General features: G+C 40.5%; 1 protein-coding gene across 3 annotated transcripts in view; it reads right to left on the bottom strand.

Moving 5' to 3' along the window:
- Window positions 1-6206: 6206 nt before the first annotated feature.
- LOC119648983 (myocardin-related transcription factor A) overlaps window positions 6207-16311 on the bottom strand; it is a 274160-nt gene continuing 264055 nt past the window's right edge. For all 3 annotated transcript variants that reach the window (XM_038050904.1, XM_038050903.1, XM_038050905.1), the window contains one exon: window positions 6207-9892. In XM_038050904.1, the coding sequence (XP_037906832.1) occupies window positions 6549-9892 (3344 nt within the window). In that variant the 3' untranslated portion in view covers window positions 6207-6548. The remainder of the gene's footprint in view (window positions 9893-16311) is intronic.

Raw genomic sequence — 16311 nt, 5'->3', positions numbered from 1 at the left:
ATTTCTAAAAAAAGCTAAAAAAAACGATCTTTACACGGGATGACCCCCCTTAAATAGACAACGCATAGCACCGACGTACAGTGTACAGCGCAATTTTTATATACCCACCCCATATATTGCTCGTTGTGACTATATAGAAGCCTTGAGAAATATAAAGTTTATATGATAGTAAATGTATCTTTATTTAAGTTTAGAATAACAAAAACAAGTAACAAAATACATCTTAATTTTTTTTTTAATTGCCAAAAATTAAATTTTTACTGCGCAGTTTCTATATACGTGCTTGCACTTTTAAGCTTATTGAAATAAATAAACGCATATTGGCTAGTTACTAATATTTTGTTTTGCCCTCATTGGACCTTATGACTTTGAAAATTCGATTTTGCGTTGAGGCTATTAAAATTTAAAATGATTTTCTTCGATTTGGTCCCAGCATTCTAAAATTTTTGGCTTTAACTCAAGTACGGAGCTAAATTGGCGTTCATTCGCATAGACTTTCCTTGCAAGCATCCCCCATATATTCTCTTTGGGGTTAAGATCAGGACTTCGATGGTAGCATTCCAAACTTTTTATTTGTTTGTCATTTAAAAATGAATTCGTGTATGCAGTAGCGTGTACCGCGGCGTTGTCATGTTGAAAAGTCCAGTCAAATGCGGCATCCAAATGGTTTCCAAAAGCTCAGTATAAATTACTGAGTTCATTTTGGTTGGTACGATTCCCTGTTGAAGGTTACCAGGAAAAGAAAATGCCCCCCAAACTATAACACTACCGCCTCCAAAGTTGCGACTCATTCGAGGAGCTTCATTTTTTAAGGTTTTGTGTAAAACAAAACCTTATTAAAATCGATTCAATGTCTGTCTGTCTGTCTGTCTGTCTGTCTGTCTGTCTGTCTGTCACACGCATTTTTCTCCAAAACGGCTAAACCGATCCGAACGAAATTTGGTGAACAGATGGGAACTATGGAATCCCACGCATACAGCGAGTGGCATAAATTTAGGTGGAGTTTAAAGGGGGGCTCCCCATACATGCAAAGAGGGGATTCAAAAAATTTTTTCACCGGGTATAGTTGTGTAGGGTATCAAATGAAAGGTCTTGATTTGTACTTTCCGAAACTGACATTAGTTTTGGCATAAATTGCAAAGTGCGTGAGTAAGGAGTCAAAATGTACGCATTTGAAGTGAGACAGGACTCATTTTCGGAAACTACCCAACCTAAAAATCCGAAAAAAATCGGGGTGGTGCGCCTAGATAAAATCTAGGCCTCAAAATATGTCCCATTCCGATATCTGCTCAAATAAACTTACTAATAGTATATTACTACTTTTTAGAAATTTACTGAAAAACCCCCCTTAAATTCATCCTAGGACTTCCGAATTTTGTACCAGCATAGGGGATAATATTTCGTATATATGCGCTAAATTTCATGGAAATCAGGCAACTAACGCCAAAGTTATAGCAGTTCAAACTTAGCAATTTCGCGCGAGTTTACTGTTTCCAAAGCCATGCAAATCAGATGCTGACGTCATAATTACCCGGAATAATTGACATTCGCGTGGAATATTAAAGTCACATTTATGAAGAATCTATTTATCTGCAGCTCTTTTTAAGGTTTTTTGTAAAACACTTATGTGAAATCTAATCTTCGAGAGATGTCCCATTCCGGTATTTGCTCAAAAAATTTACTAATAGTATATTATCAACTTTTAGAAATAGACTAAAAAACTCCCCTTAAGTTCATCCTAAGTGTACTAAATTTTGCACCGACATAGAGGACAGCCTCGTGCATACACATGCCAGGTTTCATGAAAATCCAACTATTAGTGGGAAAGTTATAGCAGTTCAAACTTATCAATTTCGTGCTAATTAACAGCATTCTAAGCCATACAAATAAGATGCTGACGTCATAATTAACGAGAATAATTGAAATTCGAGTGAAATATTAAAATTCCATTCAAGAAGAATCTAATTCTCCCTAGCCCTTTTTTATATTTGATGTTAGTTAAATTGTTTTCATTCGCTAATAATATTAAACTGAGAGTGTGAAACGTATGAGGTTGACCATTATCAACACAGGGCTTTCCAACAAATGATTTATTTAAATCGCTTTCTAGAAAATAGAGGGCAATGGAATTTTTAGCTATATTACTCGGAGCTGTCGTGCACTCGTCGCTCCTCACATCTTTTTCTTTTTCTTCAGCCTTCAGTTCACAAGCGGGGTGGCTCGTGATGATCGGTTTCGTCATTTTATTTTATCAAATGCCTGATCAGGATGTAATCGCGATACCTTTAAATCCCCATCCAGCGTATCAAGCCACCATTGTTTTGGCCGGGTTTTTGGTTGCTTACCATTGCTTTCGATGTTCTGATCAATACTGGTTGTTGAATTCTCGTTAGCGTGAATTACGTGACCACACCATCGAAAACGCCTCTCTTGCAGTTTTTCCACGATTGATGCAAACCCATATCTATCGCGGATATTCTCATTTCAGACGTAATCGAAACGTGCCACGCCACCAGTGCAATGCAACATCTTCGTACCAATTACCGCAAGACGCCGTTCATTGTCCTTTATAGTCGGTCAACACTCAGAACTATAGAGAGCGGCAGACGGACGACATTGCAGTAAATTTTAGATTTCGGACGTGTGCTGATTCGTCGATCACAAAGAACACCAGTTGGGGAATGCTACTTCATCCGGGTTGCATTAATGCGTGAAAAAATTTCATTACCCAGTTCTCCATTGGCTGATAGCATTGACTCGAGATTTTTAAATCGCTGAGTTCTGGCAATGGCAGTAACCAATGGAGAACTACGTTATGCTCCTCACATAGGGAAACACAAAACCTTTTATACCTGAAGCGTCAAGCTTCCCGACTTGTTTTTAGATCGTGCCAAAATGCGTTAAATCCATCTGGGCCGTAACGCTTGAATTTCTTCTTACCCGAAAAAATTACTGCTTTCCATTCTTCTTCCCATTTCATCCACGATCTAGCCAAGAAACGAGCCTTATTATTTGTCGATGTTAAATGAGGTACTTTAGCAGGTTTTTATAGTTAATGCTGGTATCCGTAAGGAAAATCTGTTGCAACCGTCTCTTTTTAATAGGAAGAAGTAATTTTGGCATGATTTGGAACGAACCAAAGTTTATTTCTAGTAGCTTCCTCTTTTATTTCCATGCGGATGCTTTTTTGTACTGTATTTTTCCTTTAATTTAAAGATATTCTGCACAACTCCGTCGGATCTACTAATTTCCCTCAACAGCGCTCTCATTGTGAAGCCCGAATCCTCCATTCTGGCAAGTTGGGCTTTTTCTTTTTCGGTTAACACTTTCCCACGAGACATCGCTATAACCTAAGCTAAAAAAGTTAAAGTTGAGCACTGTTTTACTAGAACACTACAAAATTTCACGTCACACCTTTTAATTACAAAAAAAACTTTTCAAAAGTAATTTTATAGGCATTTTAGGTACCTGCGTTTATAGAAATTGCGCACTTGCAAATGATTGCTTTCGACCAGAAACAAAATGTCGTACAACATTTTTCAGCTAAACTAAATGCCGCTGTCATAACGAATTCTCAGGAAACCAAGGAACTTATATTCCCTACAATTGTTTGACACAATTTTCGCATTCTATGCATTTTCTAAAAAAAAGAGGAAAAATGTGACTCCGTATATAGAAATTGCGCTCACTGTACTTAATAAAAATTCTAATATTATTAATTATTGCTTAAAATAGGAGTACATACTTCTTTGCACAAAACGAACGCAAAGAAGTGACAGTTTTTTTTTCAGTTTTGACCTCTAGCTGGATCACTATGCAGTCTAACGCTTTTGTTCCGCACTCCTGCAGCCATTTATTTGGTGACCGCTTTTGTTGTGTGCTGCATATTATTGTACTGTTGAAAGACAACGCTTAAATCTACAACAGTAACAACCAAAAGATCCCGTAAAACCTTATCGTAGAAGCCTACTGTCATTCTTCGTTCAACCTCCCAGCCCCTTTTTGGTGGTACAATCCCATACCATAAATACGCGTCAGGTAAATATCACTGTGGTTTTTCCTCCACGATTCGACTATACTATCATAAATCCAGGTTTTACATTTTTATGCGAACGCTAATCGCAATCTCTGATATCAACGTGTGGACGGCTAGGATGTATTTCTACTGCATTACAGTATTCATATCTTCTTATACTCCTTACATGCTCCTGCTCCAGGACTTGGCTAAGGATCCGCTTACAGTACGCTTATTTTTTACAGAGAAATCGGAAATTTTTTGTTGGATTTTGCTTACCACGTCAACAGAGAATCCAACTTCCATTGAAATCTGTCAGCACAACGCAGCATCCCCTCAATTCTTTTATCCCATCTTTACCAACGATAACAAGCGCCTCAATACTTAATTATATATTTGCTATAATATATACTTAATTGTCGTAATCACCGAAAGAGAAGGATCGTCGACAAATGGGCATGAGTCTTTTCTAATTACAGACCTAAAAATTTTCACCGACGGGTCAGTCATGGAGGGTAGATCGGGCGCAGGGGTGTTCTCGGAGATTCCGATTATGGAACTGGCCCGACCCTTGAGAAAAATGACGACCATATTCCAGGAGGAGATATATGCTATTTCATTGGCAGCAGAAGAATGTCTGCGACAAAAGTGGAGGGGTCGCACCATTCAAATCTGTTCTGTCAGTCGGGCGGCATTATCCGCACTAAATGGCAACGCCATATCAAGCCAGTTGGTGTGGAGTTGTAGTCAGGTGCTGCTGAAACTTGGCCAACTGAACGAAGCATTCCTGATGTGGGTGCTGGGGCACTCTAACATCGCCGGTAATGAGGAAGCTGACAAACTGGCTCGCCGAGGGTCTGGATCTATAATGGTGGGGCCAGAACCAGCTCTTGGAATCCGACCATCTACTGTCAAGTCTACTCTGAAGGGTGAAATAGCAAGCATTCACGCATCCGAGTAGAGAAATTTAGACCCTTGGGCGCAGGCAAAAATCCTTCTGAAAGAGCCTGAGGCCACTGGAGCGGCATTTTTGTTGTCCCTTAAGAAGTGGGACATGAAAACCCTAGCAGGGCTTTCAACGGGACACTGCTCCTTAAACTACCATATGGAACAGATTGGGGTAGTGGTTTCGACTATGTGCAGCCAATATGAGGAGGAGGAGGAGACGGCCCTGCACTTTTTATGCAGCTGCCCGGCATCCTCAGATCCCAGACAAAGACACCTTGGCAAGGTTTTCTTCAATGAAGAATCTGAACACTCTCCGCTTCTGGAGAATGTTCTCAGATTCGCTAAAGCCTGCGAATTGAAGTACAATGGGCCTAACAATGGCCTGAGTGCTCGGAGCTGCGGCTCTCCCCAGTAAGCTAAACTAACTAAACTAAACTAATTATGAATTTATTTGTACATTTTATCTTTATATTTATACAATATTTTTAATTTAACTCAATTTCACAAAACGAACCCAGCTGTCAATCACACGCGATCATTTTCCACCCAATCCTGGCTGAACTCAGGAATATATGGATAAAGAAAGGTCAAACACAAAGCAACAAAATTATGAAATGTCATTGTAGATTTGTACACAGTGAAGCAACAATATTAAATAAAAAACTAATTCGAAACTGATCAATTTTGTGGGTCACTGGATAAGTAAAATTTCTGAGTGTCCGAGCCTCCATTTAAGATCAGATTTGCCCATTTGCCAATCATAAATTTTGCTTTTTTGTAAATAAATATTTATCTGTTGTTTATATTTTGTCCTTACATTCATAATGACCTCATAAAAAAAACATCTTTGCATCCGAGCTCCACATTGAATCGCTGAAATATGGATAAACTGGATTTCATGCCAAATGTCCTCAGAAAGAATTTTTTCACAACTCTACATAAATTAACTCGGCTTTTTAAAGAGAAGTGGTGGGAGTAACTTCCAAGCAAAAACTCCGAGGAATTTACATGGTTGCTACCAATGTCCAGCAAAACTTGGTTTAATCAATGCCAATCGTTGAGTTTATCGCGGTTTCCACAGAAGAAATCATTTCCACTCAGACTTAAAGCATGTTGGTTCTATGGTTCTCTAACTTCCACTCAACCCTCACTTACACAGCGCGTATAGTCGCCCTGATCCGAAAACAACTCTTCACCAAAGTGCCCAGAACTTACCCCACAAAGGCAAAAATCAACTTTTCAATATTTAAAACAATTTCCTTTATTCGTTCATTATCGTAAATGTTTTTTGCTTGTTTGTTGTTTTTTAAATTTTATTAACTTATATATGTAATAATTAATTACAATTATTTCATATTTTTATTTATAACGAAACTTAAATGAAAAGAAAAGAAACACTCAAAGTCTCCATATTTACTGTTTAAATATAGAATAATCACACACGTTAACAGCATATCATCTTCACCTGCCTTTCCATCATCAACAGCATCATTAAAACATTCTCGGCTTTACGAAAACTCTCATCAAAACACATCTCCACCGGAAATCACTACCCAAACTTGATCCTCGTACCTGCCTCTCACTCTTACACAGCAAAATCTACACTCCATCCCATTTTGTAGTCATCAATGTTGAACAGCTCGGGCAAGTTGTCCTGGTTCACCCCACTGCTTCCAAATGCATCCACGTCGCTTGTTCCGTTCATCAACTGCCCATTGGAATTCGAGCTGTGGTTGAAGTCCAAAGGGTTGTGCGCCCCCGAGCCACTGCAGGTGGACGTCGAGAGGGCAGACGAGAAGGGATGGGGCGGGGTGTTGATGTTTGAGTCGGGGGAGAGACTAGAGAAGCTGAAGCTATTCAGGTGCGACTCGAAGTCGTCGCAGACATCCATGGGTGTACTGGCGAAGTTGTTGTTGCTTCCTCCCAAGTCGAAGGAGTTGGGGTCGAAACCATTCAAAAGCCCATTGCAGTTGAGGGAAGAGTCATTATTGTTGCTAGCGCTGCTTCCCCCATTGTTATTGGAACCTTGCTGCTCCTGCTGTTGGATGAGTTCATTGATCGATGGCTGCAAGCAAGGATTCATTCCTCGCTTTGAACTCAACCCACTTTTCTGATACGAGGATGTGTTTGACGCGTTGGCGTTGGTTTCCATTGGAGTATAATTCTGGCATGGAGTTTCGTCGCTAATGTCCATATCCAATTGCTGGCTCATTAACTCGAGTAAGTCGAAGTCATCATAGGGAGCCATGTCTCCATTGGCCGGCGGCTCTACACTGTGCTCCTGCAAAAACGTGTCCAATGCACTGGCCACGTTCTCAGTATCAATATGACAATCCGGCTGGAGGGGGGAAGCCAAATCCATATTTTGGATAGGTGTCTGTGGAGTGTTGAGAAGTAAAGATGCGTCGAAAACGTTAACTTCCGCCTTCTGGGCCGAGTTAGAACGTTGTTGCAGCTGTTGCTGGGGCTGGGGTTGAATTTGCAACTGCACATGCTGCGCCTGTGGTTGCGACTGGAGTCGAACCTGCTGTAATTGCGCCGGCTGCTGTTGGGAGTCCAAATGCGTGTGTGTCTGAACAATTTGCGAGCCCGGCCCACTGTGATTGAACAAAATCTCCTGCGTCATGATCACACTACCTGGGGTGGAGGGTGTTGTGGGATCCAACGCGCTAGGTGATATGTCCCCATTTTTCACAAGAATATTTAGTATATCTGTCAAGTTGTCGGATTTAATATGCTTTTTCACCGTTGCATTTTCCTGCTTCAAAGCATTGGAGGAGTTCAGCTGCTTGGTTGCCTCCTCATATAGAGGTGGAGGAGGTTTGATTTCTGCCGTTGGCTGCAACTGTGGAATAGTCTCATGGGTGGCAATCACCTGGTTGATTATGGGTTTGGTTTCAATCAACTGGTCAATAGTTTGAATGGTTTGCGGTGCGGTTGTCGTGGGGATTGGCAACAAAATGCTAGGAAGTGACGCGGTGCGCTGATGTCCGCCAACAAGTTTCTTATTGTCCTGGACGCCAAGAAGCAGCACGGTGGCTGTGTCGCCGTTCCAAACAATAGGAATTTGGTTGATCGGCTGTGGCTGAACGGGATGATGGGTTTGAATCTGTATTGGTTGTGGCTGGGGTTGCGGTTTTGGCTCCTCCTTCGGTTTTATCAAGGCAGGTGTCTTATTCCGAAGGGCCAACTGTGCTTGTTGTTTTGCTTGCTGTTTCTGGATCTTTGCCTCCAACTGTTGTTTGACAACTAGCTTCTGATTTATTGGAGGTGGTGGAGGTGTTGGCTGCTCGACAACCATGACTTGTTGGTTCTGTTTGATTTGCAACAGTTCCTGCTTGCTGAGTTCCAGCTGCCGTTGAAGTTCATCAATTTTTCTTTGTTGCTCTCGGACAATGTCGTCATTACTCAAAGAAATTACTGAGGGACTTGGTGAGTCCACTTGCTGTATGTCCATGCTCTCATGTTCTGATTCTGGAGAAAATGATTGGCGGGGCGAATTAACTACATCACCGTCACACGTCTCACTACACATTGTTTCGGGAGCATTAGACGACTCCAGTGATTCCAGCGGTAAATACGGCCTGAGGCGTTCAATCAATTGCGGTTTCGGACCCGATACTGGAAGGTTCCGTTTCTTCAGGTGCGCCTTCAAATCAGATACTTTCATCTTTTCAAGTTTGGCAACATCGGAGGCTGTTGTGGGGGCTGTCGTCACGGTCACTGACTCGCTATGGCTTGGGGCAGGGCTCGATGGAATTGAAGAAGCTACTGATAAGGCGGGTGATGGCATGGGAGTTGAATTCGAAGGTTGGCTTTGCACACTCCCATCTATGGAGCTGCTGGCGGTTTTCGGTGGCGCGGGAAGTATGGTTCGATTTTTGTGGAGGTTCTCCAAAAATCGTAATAAACAGTTTTGTTGCTCCAACATGAGTTGATATGATGACTCTTTCGTGCAAGGCTCTAAGGAGCTGTTCTTCTGTGCATTTGGTGGACCCTTATATTCATGGAATTTGATGGTTCGTGCTTTCGAAACAGGCTTAGATTTGCTTTTTTTCCTGTTTTTATCCTTTCCCGGGGCATCGCATTTTTGCGACTGTTGGATTTGCTGCAACGGAGACTGTGCTGGCCGTGGTGTTGTCGATTGGGGCGGCGACGCCACTGACGACAAAGGACTCAGTGTGCTGGTGCTAGAGCCTAAAGAGGCAGGACTAGCAGCTGATGGCAAGAAATTAGGACTCGGACTGGGTCCAGCCACAGATTGACACAATTCAGCGAACCGATGCGATGTATCCTGTTTGACTTGGATTTGTTCGGTTGACTTATTGGCGTTAGTTGCATTCGGCAGCGGTGGCGGGGGCGGGATATAAGCCGTCGACGCTGCCGTTGGAATTAAAGTTGGATGGAACTTTGTCTGTAAAATAGTTCCACCGCTTGTTGGAATTGTTAGAGCATAAGTTACGATGCCCGCCGAAGCGGCTGCCGCCTCAATTACATCGCTGCGTGCCGGACTTGTGCGAGTATCGCTTTCCGAGCTTTGGGAATCATCTTCGAATGTAATATAACTATTTGGCTGCTGCGGTCGATTTAGGAGACCTTCGCTTGTGGCTTTGAAAGAAACAAGGCCCTCCTTTACTATCCGCTCAATCGGTTGTTCCGTGTGCAGGATATTCTTCTTAATTAGTTCTAGTGGTCCCGGACGATGTGAAATTTGCGAGTTCAGCTGGTCGGCCAGGCGAGCTTTCTTGAGCATTCGCTGCTTTTCTGCAAGACTGGGGTCGACATGGCTTTCGTCATGTTCCAGAATGTGCCGCCTTTCCAACTCTTGACGATCTGGTCTCTGTTGAATTTTGGCTTTGAGCAAGTCTCCAGTTTTGGCACGCTCTAGTTGTTTGCATTGTTCATGTATAGCCGGCGATGTTTTCAGTGCTGAAAATAAAAACAGAAAATAATAAGAAAACATTCGTGTTGTATGAAGAGCGGAAAAAATCTTCAATTGTATTGCGAGGAAATCTCGCCCGAACTAGAATTTTAATTTACTTCAATCAAGTTCCATTAAAACCAGAGTTTTTTTTCAATGTAAGGCTTCGAGTGAATACATACGAGCATAATCCTCTCCAATTAGTTTTGCAGTAACAGGAAATTCTCTTCATCTTTCTCTCTGTTCAAATACTATCGTTCCACCGTAAAACTCTCATAGTTTTGAATCCCATTTGTAGAACCGAAATATTCAGGGGCTTTGTGAATAATTCATGAAACTTTCCGCAAAAATCGATCTCATCTCTTCTGCTCCAGCTTCTTCCTCCACAGGTATATATTTTCCCGAAGATAACTTTTGCAGAAGGGCAATTGAGACGGAGACTACCAGCCAACGAACGAAACAAAAATGAGGGAACTCCTGGAGGTTGGAAGATAATTATGAAATATCTACAACGGAATAATTCCAGCCACCACCACTCCACGGCACAATTCTGCCATTACTTGTGTTTGCTGTTGTCTCATTAGTTCCGCTGCCATTTATATCAATTTATAAATTTATTATATTTATCTCCCAACAGGTCTCCTTCTTGAGCATTTCCTCACGGCTGAAGCATATTCCTCCTGCAGCGTCGGCGAATTTATTGATTTTCGAAGAAAGTTCTAAAGCAAATACCCCCAAATGTACAGGAGCATGTGTGTACGTACATGGGGGAGACGGATCCGCTCCTTTAGCGGATGATTATACACAAAGTGGGCCATTTTATTCGCGCGATTTCCAAGAATTTCATGCAGTTAAACACTGAATTAATTTTTTAATGATTGGTTAAGCCCAACGACAATTTTCCAGAAAATCTCATAAAAAGTTAAAATAAAAGTATGACGACGATAACGACTGGTGCTGAAAAATATGACGTGTTGTGGCGATTGATCACTTGTATGTTTTTGGTTGGCATTTTTTGGGGAGCTCTTTTTCATGCCAAAAAGACACTATTGCGTAGTCTAGGCGCGGGCTATTTATATACAATGTTTTCCTATTTTACGAGATATGTGATTTCCGGACATGGTTGCGGTGGACAGATTTACGCATTTGAGTTCTGATTTCTTTTTTTTTTGTGAAAGCTTTTCTTGAAAATTGGAAGTATGGAGAGTTGATTAGCTGATTGTCACTTTTCCTCTGAATCCCTGCAGACTTACTATAATTATGAAAACAACGCAGTTTATCTGAGTTGCTCTCACTTGCTATCAACATTGAAGAATTTATTAGAAAGTGAGTCATGCTTTTGTATATGACCTATAAGTTCCCACTAAATGCCATTTAAGATGCAACATTCAAATCAATCATATTATATCTTTTGCTTTCAATATTTTCCCAGAGGATAGATTAATGCTTAATTACATGCGTGTTGGCCTTGAGTAAGGCGCTTATGATACACCTCCTTGCCAAAGGCATCAAGCTCATATCCCCGCAACGTAGACCAGAACGCATTGGGTTGCACTCATCCCCGAAATAAGCGAAAGATCCACTCTCTTAAATCGTGAAAAAGTTATGTCTATCGTCGTTACTGAAATTGTTCCAGTTGGCCAAACTCCTCTCGAAACAGAGATATCTTTATGAACTAGTCGCTGTTATCCGATTTTTCCAACAAGTTCGTCAGCCATAATTTAAGATCCTCCTCGCCGCTGATCACCACGCACAGAAATAGGGTCGCTTTTGAACTTGCGACACCACATGTACACACTCAACCCCATAAACGGGTTAAAATTGTCATTAAAAGTCTCTGGAATTTTTGCCTTCACAATAAGATGGCGGATGGCGACGCAGATTTCGCCCTTGGCGTACGAATGGTTCGGAACGGATGCTCCTGGATCAAGAATTTTCAACATTCTAACCTCGTTTTTAAGGTTTTGTGTTTGTGTTTGTCTGTCCGTCACACGCATTTTTCTCGGAGACGATTATAGCAATTGACACCAAATTGGGTACAAAGGTGGGAACTGTGAACGCTCACACATTTTCCATTGAGGGGGGTCAAATCTCAACAATGGATATACTAACCCATTGTTGCTTCCATCGGCCTTTTGGTTCTTTCCTATTGACTTCAATGTTCGGACCAATCTTAGTTAGTGAGTTGTCTTTAACGCAAATTACATGACTATACCATCGAAGCCGTTTCGCTTGAATTTTTCCATGATCAGTTCAACCCCATGGCGATTTCTGATGTCCTCATTTAGGATATGATCATGACGTATTATGCCACTGATCCAACGCAACGTCTTCGCCTTTATGAAAGCGACCCACATGAATGTTCTAATGTCCTATAATATGACGCATATGGGGATCAATAAAGGAAACACCAATTAGAAAATTAGGTATACCCAATTATGGCGAATTATAAAAAATATAGAATGAATCAACTTTATTGATCTTTGCGAAGCTGAAAACCGAGCATCCGGCGAAAAGCTTCGTAATTTGACCGATATAGGCATTATCACTAAAGTTTTCAAACTGGAGACACCAAATTGGAAACGAATATTGCTGATGTGGTTGCCAAATCACTTGGACGTTGCTAGCTAATAATGAAGAAGTTGACGGATTGTTTCGTCCACCGTCTGGTTCAGCAGGTATCTCTGATAGGACTTTGACGTCAAGCCTGTAAAGTCTCCAGTGAATGACAGAATGGCTAGAGGACAAGGAGAAATTTGAATTCATACAAGCAGGTGACAGTCTTCATGAAAAAACGAGGACAATTACAGGGGCATTCTTTTCGCCCTTTCAGAAAACAGACATAGAAAGCTTAGAATAAATTCTAGCGGAACTCTAACTCCTAAACTGCCACCTGGAAAAAATAAGAGTTTTCAGCTGGCCTTGTTACAAAAAAGCTTGTCAAAACATTGCTGATTTGTTTTCCCCCTGTTACTTGTTCAGATAAGGAAAATATGGAGTTATTGCAATGGACAGCTTAAAACAAAAATTAAATAGAACCCTGGATTAAGGGTGTTAATTTCAAGGGGGTACACCAAGAAGAAACAAGTAATTTCCTAAAAAACGAGTCGGATATTAGTTGACTATCCCTCTTATAGGAGACGAAATTTTGCTTCTGACGTGTACAGAGAGTCATTCAAATTATTCTAAATTCATAACTTCAAGAAACCTCTGTGTTTGATAGTCACTGAACCCCAAAATTGATAGAACATGATTATATTCATGACATTCTTATAGAGTATGATCTTAATATCTCTCCATTCATTGCTGTGATTATTTTATCTATTTATGACAATCATGCAATTTGTCATAATAGCGGCAAATTACGAGGACTGGACAACGGAAACATACTTCAGGCTTCGCATATGACGCTTGGATGACGCGTTATGCGCCTTTCAAGGATAACAGTATAAAGCGTGAGTGCAGTGTATATTGGAGGATGTTATGCTATATAATATAGTAGAAGTAACGGAGCTATCCATGAAGCTGTTCACAAGTTTAAATAATGTATTTAAGCCAAGGAGAATTATGTAAAGTTGAAGAGAGGGGAGATTGATAGATTTCAAAGATGAGAGATTTTAAGAATGTGAGTGGAAAAGACCAACAACTATGGAAGGGGTATTGTAAAACAATATTTGAAAATATTCCTTGCGAACAAAATTGAATAGCATGATTGAAGGTTTAGTGGAATTAAAATGGGAGGAGAAGAACAAAACAAACTTGATGGGAACGATTTTGAATTGAGTCCTTCCTCCAAATAAATAGGAGGAGGAAATAAAATGGGTCCACAGCAGTAAACCCAAACTTGGAATACTCATGACGCTCTTTTACAATGACCCAACTCTTTACATACTCTTTAGGGATGTTTATGGAGATATAAGAGAGGATGATGGGATAGATTTACGCAATACACATCCCCCCGTTTCGTATCCTCATTTTCTCCTCGTGTTAGCGGGGTTATTATCCTTGATTGCAAACTAAGTAAGTACATTTTAAAATATATATAAAATCTATTACATATTATATGAGGAATATAGTGATGAGATATATTTCCTCAACAATTCACTAAATTTAGAGAAGTGGTAGTATCAGCAAATTTGTAAAACAAATGGCTGGCCGATATTCTCGCCGCTACAGAGATTTCCCAATTTGACGGAATCATAATTGTCAAAATGTTCAAAAGCAGAGGCTTTCTTCAAACGGAGAACTTAATGAATCTCATTGTGTAATCAGACGAGAAGACTGCTTAACCATGATACCCCCATCAATGTAAATATTGAGAAAAAATCATTTAGGACTGCATAGACATTTCTGTTAATTCGGGCATTAGCTTAAATGAGTGGGTGCTAGGCATAAAGAATTCAATTGTAATATCGTATAGTATTGAATTATAAAGCCAAGGAACGATTCAGGAAGGAGAGATAAGAAACTGATTCTGATATTTGTTTCGGGAAAGGTTATGAAATCTATTGTTCTAATCAGCACATTTTTGCATAATAGTAGCTTCATTTTTACGGGTCACATCTTCAGTGTAGGCTATTTGATTATCTTCAACTAAGCCTTACAAGAAAAAGTCCAACGACGATAAGCCACATAACCTTAGTCGATAGTTGACATTATCTCTTCGCGAAATCAGACGTCCGTTAAATTTCCTTTCCAATAAATCGGTTCTTAGCTGCACTGTACTCCATTGGTACCTATTATCCGTAAACAGCACCACAAAGCGACACGTGGTGAATGGACTGGTTGGTTACTAACTACTCTCGGATTTACAGAAGCAAAAACGTGACAGCTTTCCTTGTTGACTTAAATTTACGCAAAAATTCAAAATTAGTCTCAGAAAGAGAATTATTGTGACCAAAAATATCACAAATTTTGCAAAATGTGGATTTCAAGGATTATTGTAATAGAATTTCCGAGCGAAAAAAGTGGAAATGGATGGAATGGCGTAGAAGTATCATCTTTACAAAAAAGGCGAGACTATCGTAGCGATAATTACAGGGTCAACGCATTGCTTTGTTCCGCCGGTAAAGTATACACCGAAATTCTCGAAATCAGGCTGAAACCCTACGCGAAAAAGTCATCGGTGAATACCAGGGCGGCTTTAAAGCTGGACGCTCAATGATAGATCAGTTCTTCATTGTGGAACAGGTGCTCGAGAAGTGCTGGGATCTCAATGTCGACGTCTACCAAATATTCGCAAATAGCAAATGAGCATATGACAGTATCGGCCGCACGACGAAGTGATCCTCCAATTAGCAACCCATGCAAAATTAGATCGTCTCACAAAAGCAACCGTGGCGTATGCAAGTGCGAATTTTAAGCAATATCACAAACCCACTTTTACCCTGCAATGATCTCAAGCAGGAGAATAGGCTGTCTCAAATAATCTTCACCTTGACCCTTAACTACATCAGGAAAATCGTTAATACCAAAAGTACCCTGTTCCTCAAATCAACGGAAGTGACATCAATATCTTATTGCACTCCTCCTTGGTGCAAAAGAAATTTTCGCGAAAGTCGAGAATGCAGTGAAAGAGGTACGATGACGGGCCAATGAACCAAAACCAAAGATCATAGCCCAAACTAAAAAGCAGATGCCAGCTAGACAAAATATCACAATTGATTCATAACTTTACTCATACGGGGAGTAAGCTACCGAGAGACACATACCCAAGCACATGAAATAAAAAGAAGAATATAATTTGTAAATACAACGAAGCTCCGCGTCTATAAAATAATTATCAAACCTGTTATGTTATGGATGCGAAACTTGGACTTTGACGCATGGTCTGAGGAATTACTAAACGCCTTTGAAAGAAAGATGTTAAGAAAAATCCATGGAATAATTCAAGGTGATGACGGATGGTAAATCAAATACAGCAGAGAAATGTGCAGTATATATGACGACCTGGGAGTCTCTAAGGTGACAAAATTGTAAAAGCGCCAATGGACTAACCATGTTCAACGAATCAACAACCCGAGAATACCCAAAAGGATATTCAAAGGTATAATTGATGGCTCCAGACCAGGGACCCGGTGATTCTTAAAATTATTGTGTTTGTTGCGTGGATATGCATTTCTTGACAAACATACCAATCGGTCAGAATGACATGTGCTTTTGTTATTGATAAACCCCAAAAAATTAAGGATTATGAAATAATTGATACCACTAAACTAGATTGGGTCCAAACCCCTCGTCCCTCTATACAATCCGACAATTCAGAATCCAGTGGATGTAATGTTTACTTTGAAGTGTTTTTAAATGGAGAAGTAGGTTAAATCTCGAATTTAATTTGAGGCCAAGCCAAAGGAATATTATTTCATACCCGCCGTATCAGACGCGTCGCAATACCCTCGCAAGAAATCATCACACCGTACCAGGCGGA

Source organism: Hermetia illucens, chromosome 2 (assembly GCF_905115235.1).
Source record: "Hermetia illucens chromosome 2, iHerIll2.2.curated.20191125, whole genome shotgun sequence".
Taxonomy (NCBI): Eukaryota; Metazoa; Arthropoda; class Insecta; order Diptera; family Stratiomyidae; genus Hermetia; species Hermetia illucens.
Note: the sequence above shows the minus strand (reverse complement) of the source record. Positions and strands in the feature narration are given on the sequence as shown.